Source organism: Gymnoscopelus microlampas, assembly GCF_963454915.1.
Source record: "Gymnoscopelus microlampas genome assembly, chromosome: 10".
NCBI classification, from domain to species: domain Eukaryota; kingdom Metazoa; phylum Chordata; class Actinopteri; order Myctophiformes; family Myctophidae; genus Gymnoscopelus; species Gymnoscopelus microlampas.
The window spans coordinates 44475082-44481124 of record NC_139947.1 but is presented as its reverse complement, the minus strand read 5'-3'; the positions used below and the strand labels follow the sequence as shown (position 1 = coordinate 44481124).

General features: G+C 43.9%; 1 protein-coding gene across 2 annotated transcripts in view; it reads right to left on the bottom strand.

Moving 5' to 3' along the window:
* agap2 (ArfGAP with GTPase domain, ankyrin repeat and PH domain 2) overlaps positions 1 to 5249 on the bottom strand; it is a 26903-nt gene extending 21654 nt beyond the window's left edge. Inside the window, exon 1 of one of the 2 annotated variants that reach the window (XM_084068824.1) lies at positions 4931 to 5249. In XM_084068824.1, coding sequence (XP_083924950.1) covers positions 4931 to 5093 — 163 coding nt within the window. In that variant the 5' untranslated portion in view covers positions 5094 to 5249. Of the gene's footprint in view, positions 232 to 4930 lie in introns of those variants that run through there. The other variant, XM_084068825.1, reaches the window with a different exon arrangement.
* Between the last annotated feature and the right edge of the window lie 794 nt (positions 5250 to 6043).

The window sequence follows — 6043 nt, the reverse complement described above, 5'->3', positions numbered from 1 at the left end:
AGATATCACAGCAGAAATGTTACTGGTTTCATCCATTCCCTGCTTTCTATAGCTTCAGCGCTGAAAGAGTCAACGTTTCCGTTTTTTCTTCTCAATTCAGGAAAAAAGGCCTCTCTTCCTCACGACCATCCATAATACATTGTCGCTGCATTCCAGCAGGCTTTATTGTTACAATAAAGCATCTGATTCATGTTTGTCTAATACATATGTATGCAGCTACTGAGGCGAGCAAATCATCATAGCGTCTAGCCTCATTTCATTGGTAATTATTTACTTGACCTTATTCTTCATGAGCCGCTCCCCCATCTTCCATGTTGTTCAGCTCAAACCTCCTGGCGCATCTTTTGCTAGTGCAGAAATCATGATTTAGTTAGAAGGGGAAAAAATACATTTGTACGCTTCACACCATCACAGAGGACAAGCAGCAGCCGTACAAAAGATGTATAAATAACGAAAATCGTCTTGCAAGGAAAACTGTACGGTACAGTACACCCAGAGCTGTGTGTGCATCCCCAGCTCTAGATCATGGGTTCGCGTTCAAAGCCACACATGTGTTTTGACAGCAGCATCCATTTAGCAGGATCGGTGGTAGCAGGGCAGGCAGCCTCGCCGAGGCACACAGGGAGGACATTGATGAGGGCTGAAGGGGATCGGGAAGAGAAGCCAAAGGGATCCCGGGCAGATATCTGGAGACGCATGACCGATCCAGGGAGCATGCGGCCATCACGCCCCTCTCTCTGTCCCTGGGTGGCTGTGTCCTCTGAGTGTGTCAGACATCAAGCGTGACAGCAGAACACCGGCACAGAGCAGGCGCTCAGGCGAGTCCCCCGCTCAACAAGCTCCTCTGCTCCAAAAGAGACGGCGTGCCGCAGGTTCAACGAGTCCAAAGAAATCTCTCTCCCTCTCTCTCTCTATCTCTCACACACACACACGCACATATATGCACAACTCGTCCCTTTCTCTCTTTCACTGTGTCCCCCTCACAAACACGCGATGATAGGAATCTCCAGTGTCCCACCCATTACATGCCCCTCCTTGATGCAATAGGCAATCCATACAGCACAGGAGAAACACTGCCTCTCCTTCTGTCTCCCTGTCTCTCTCTCTCTCTCTGTCGTTTGCTGTTTCTCTCAGAAAGCAGACTGTGCAGTGTCCTCGCTCTCTTTATTTCTCATTCTCCCCCACAACCCCTCCCGTCCATCTTTCTCCCTCTGCGCTGAGGTGGTGGGGGGGGGGGGGGGGGGGGGGGGTGTTAGGGGGAGTGTGTAGAGGCTGATGGTAAAGCAGCATAGACAAGCTGGACCTGGTAAATGACGGGAGACTGGGGGAGAAAATCGCGGTGGTAGAGAGAGATGGAGAGAGAGGAGAGGAGGAAGGGAAAGACAGGCTAGGCAAGTCAACAATGACAGTAACAGAGATGGATGGCTTGAGTGCATTTATGGAGGGAGGGAAGGGAAAGCAGTGTTTATTCCTAATTTATACAGCTGGTGGAATAGTACTATCAACATCATCCATCTGCCTCCAACAGTCATGCATGTGTGTGTGCGTGTGTGTGTGCGTGTGTGTGTGCGTGCGTGCGTGTGTGCGTGTGTGCGTGTGTGCGTGTGTGTGTGTGTGTGTGTGTGTGTGTGTGTGTGTGCGCGCGTGTGTGTTTCTATCTCTCTCTCTCTCTCTCTGTCTCTCTCTGTCTCTCCCTCTCCCTCTCTCTGCATGGCTCCTCCTCAGTAGGAGGCATGGCTTGTTTGTTGCTAAGGTGTTACAATCTTCCTGGCTGTGGTGGCACAATCATCTCTTGCACGTCCGTCCGGCCGTTCGTCCGTCCGTCCGTCCGTCCGTCCGTCCGTCCGTCCCTCTGTCCGTCCTCCATTCTTTCCTTCCTTCCTTCCTTCCTTACTCATCCTTTAGTGCATTTTCTATTGTGGGTATTGTATGTCAGAGAAAGAGAGATTTCCTGTGAAGGTATTGATCTGCAGCCTATTACCTACTATGGCGTGTGTTCATTAGCAGAAGTGGGGAAGCTCTGGCCTAACAGCACAAAGAACAATTTTAAAGGGGAAGAGAACAATGCGGGCATGATGGACATCAATATTGTACGACAATGCAAATGAATCACTCAGAACATATTTGTTCCTCTGTCCACATAAAACAAATACATTATAAGTTATCAAAGCCATTTTAGATTGTACTTCTTTAAAGCTATTCTGCATAATGCCAAATTGATATATTAAATGAAAGATAACCATGTATAACCTATGAGTGTGTACTTATAACCTCCTTGTGTAATGTGTTGTTCATAAAATTATAATAATATTTTGTCCATAAGAGCCAAAGGAATTTCTCTGTGTGGGAAAGAACCAGTAAACAATGTATGAAACGTGACTACAATATTCATCAATGAGATAGTGCTGCGTGCGATTTAATTTAATTACTCACTGACAACAAAACAAACAACAACCAAAAAAACACACCATGATGGGAAATCAGTAGTGTCCTCTCCCCATAGCGCTCCCTCTCTCAACCTCCCACTAACATTGTATAGCACATGATGACTGTCCACCTGCTCACCCCGCTTCCCTCCTCCCTTCCACATAGTGAGAGGGCAATAACCACTCACACGGAATACAAAAGACCCTGACTACTGCCTTCAGCTCCATGGGGAAGCATAGAGCCTGGGAGCAAGTGAGCACCAATAGAAAAAACAAAAATGATATCACTAATGTTTTTGTTTTTTCAAATTATCACTTCAATTCGCCCTTCAACATTTTGAAACTTTAAGGAAAACAACATTAAGAGTAAGATAGGCATGTTGTGGCACCGCTGGCCCAGCCACATGGCTCTAATGCAGCCTGCATGCGAGTTGCGGGTTCGATTCCCAAGCCCGACGACCATTGCTGCGTGTCACTCCCCGTTTCTACCTCCCTGTTTCCTGTCTCTCTCCCTCTCTACTGTGTACTGTCAATAAAGGCAGAAAAGCCCCCAAAAATATCAAGAAGAAGATAGGCATGTTATAATACAATGATCTAATTTTGAGTGTGACAGATTTATAATACTATTAACTACTATATAATACCAGTATATAGTTTTGTGCAGCTGTTCAAATCATTGTGAAAAAGTGTGACAAATGTGTGCTGCAAAGGAGAAATCACATACCCCCTCTCTTTCCCATGTATCTCTCTGGATTGTATGAAAAACTCACATACACAAGCACACACAGCATACGGACAGACACAGACATACACCCACACAAACATGCACACACACATGCATACTGACACTCACAGGCGGATACTGTCAGATGGACAGTGGCCAAGGGCAGTGGTCATGCTGGGTGATTTTTCATTTCTCCTTCACCGTGAGCCGTCCTCCCTCACCCCTCTTGCATCTATCTTCCCCTCTGAATCTCCCCCTACCTGCCATGCTGCATTGAGCACTGCCGGCTTTGCAATGAGTCAGATTCCAATTCAAATATCTTCATTTTGCTCCCTGGAGCGTCCCCCCCCCCCCCAATCTTTTTCTTGGCATACAGTCAGTCGATTGCATCCCACTTGCTTAACTCCAACAGAGAAATGGCCCTCTTTCTAACAGCACTGAACTCCACAGCGTCACAACCAGGCCTCATGTTGAGTACAGATGCTTTGATCCTGACTGATAACCGAAACATGCGGGAATCTGATAGAAAGTTTTAATGCACAGGGATGCCTCTCACACTGTGTCAAGATCTGACAGATCCTAAAAGGGCCACAAAGTTTTTGGGGGATCTGGGATCACAGAGACCCCATAGCTCACTGGGGGGTTAAATGCTTAACACAGCCAAACACTGTAATTAATAATACAGCCTAGTGAATGGATTAAATATAACTGATTATTTTGACTAATTTCTTTCCCTGGTTTATTTTTGAGCCAGTCCTAAATACATGCTGTATCTATGCAGGCCACAAATGCGAATGAATAATAACAATAACAATGTAAAGATGTTCCTACTGTACATTATGTCATAGTAACAGGAAATTATGTGAAGCTGACGAACTTGAACTTCATGTGTAAAGGCCCTGTTTTCTTGACAGGAAATGGCTTTGTGGGTAGTTGCAGACTGGCAGACAGGAAGTAGGCCAATACGGCAGGTTCCATGCTGCTACCATGGCAATAGCAGTCCAAGGATGCTGCCATTGTTTGCTTGTGTCCTCCTGAGTGAGTCTGTCTGATAAATACATAACTGCACCTAGCATCAGGAGGCAAGCTTGAGGAAAATCGCCATTGACTTAACACCGCTTCCCCTCAGTGAAAATAACTGACACAGGAAGCACAAGCAGTCAAGCATGTTATCATAGTCTGCATATTATGTTTCCTCAGAGCTCAGAGATCAAGTTCAATAAACAAAATAAAAAACAATAAAACACATTATATAACGCATTGTGAAGACAAATGGTCAAAATGGATAACTCACAAGAACTCTAACAGAGACTAAGGTTGTGGGAGAAACATCTGGAACAGAGGAGAGTGACTTTGAGGATGTGACATTGTATTAACGTGATACCTATTTGAACAGTTGTCTTTTCAATATGTTTTTTTTTTCTTTTTTCTTTTTATGTTTTGTCTGATTAAGTTTTCTTTTATTGTCTTGTCTTTCTATTCGTTCTAGTGTTTGGTTTGTGTAATGTGTTTGTAAGTGTGTAAAAAAAGGAATACAATTCTAAGTAAAAAAACAACAACATTGTGAAACAAATGAAGCGTTCTGACTTCATTTCATTATCATGAAATGCTTTGTAATAATTGAAGTAAGCACCCAGCAGCTCGGCCTATGTGTCCCAGAATTGTATAACATATTGGTTTAGGCTACAAACACTTCATTTCTTCACTGAGAAAAAACAAAAAAATAAACTTCTCCAATAGACTCAGAAAGGGGTTCAGAAAAATAATAAGTGAAACTTACCTTGAATACTGTGGAGGTAGACCTTCAGGCCACAGCGCAGTTGTGGATCTGAAACCCTTTCGATCTGCTTGAAAAGTCTGTTGATTGCAGTCTTGACAGCTTCATGCCTCTTCACCTCAGCTTTTATCGCACTGGAGTTTACGGACTTACTGCCACTATTCATCTTGACATATAGACATGTAGTAAACTGAACCAAATTGCATGTTTCAGCCCATTTGAGCACCTAAATGTTGGCCTCACAAATGTACGTGAGCAACGCAGGAAAACGACAACTTGCTGTCTCTCTCTCTAGACCACAAACTCGGCTCATTGCGAAGGGTTCTCAGTTTCCTCTGCAGGTTTTGAACTGAACTCACTTCCTTATTTCAGACCTTAGTCTTTACTGTATGCATTCTCTGACTGCACTATTGATCGGACTACTGAGAGGAGGGCTTTGCAAAGGCTTCCTCATGTATCACATTATTGAGAATGTTGGCTTCAAGTTAAAGGGGAATTTACATTTATATTTAAAAATATAAAATTAAATGTCTAAAGAGAATTATAAGAACAACTTAAAAGGATTCATCAAGTGAGCTGTACTAAATCCCATGTGTTTGTGCAATGGCTGCTTCAGGTTCAGCTTCTGAACATCCATGTATCGGTAGATTGCAAACAACCTGCTAGTGTATTTGTGGATTGTTCCTTTTCCTCAGCCGCATATCATCACACTTCATAATCATTGTGTATGTTAGACTAATGTTTACAGTAGCTAAGTGACTGACCTGCCATGAAAATATAGTTGCCTAATAACACACACCTGGAGGCATCCCACTGTCAGATGTAATGATAGGCTAATGTCAACTGGAGAATACATATATAACATAATTATTTGCCATGGTGATGATGACCAGTCACTTACTTACCTGATGTGATTATACAATATCAGTGTGATGACATACCACCAGTGAGGGATGAGGTGAAACAGACAGGCAGGCAGGCAGGCGGAGAGACAGACAGACACATGACAGACAGACAGACAGACAGACAGACAGACAGACAGACAGACAGACAGACAGACAGACAGATAGATTGCCATTCATCTGTGATTTATCAGAAGCAGAACCAGAAGCAACT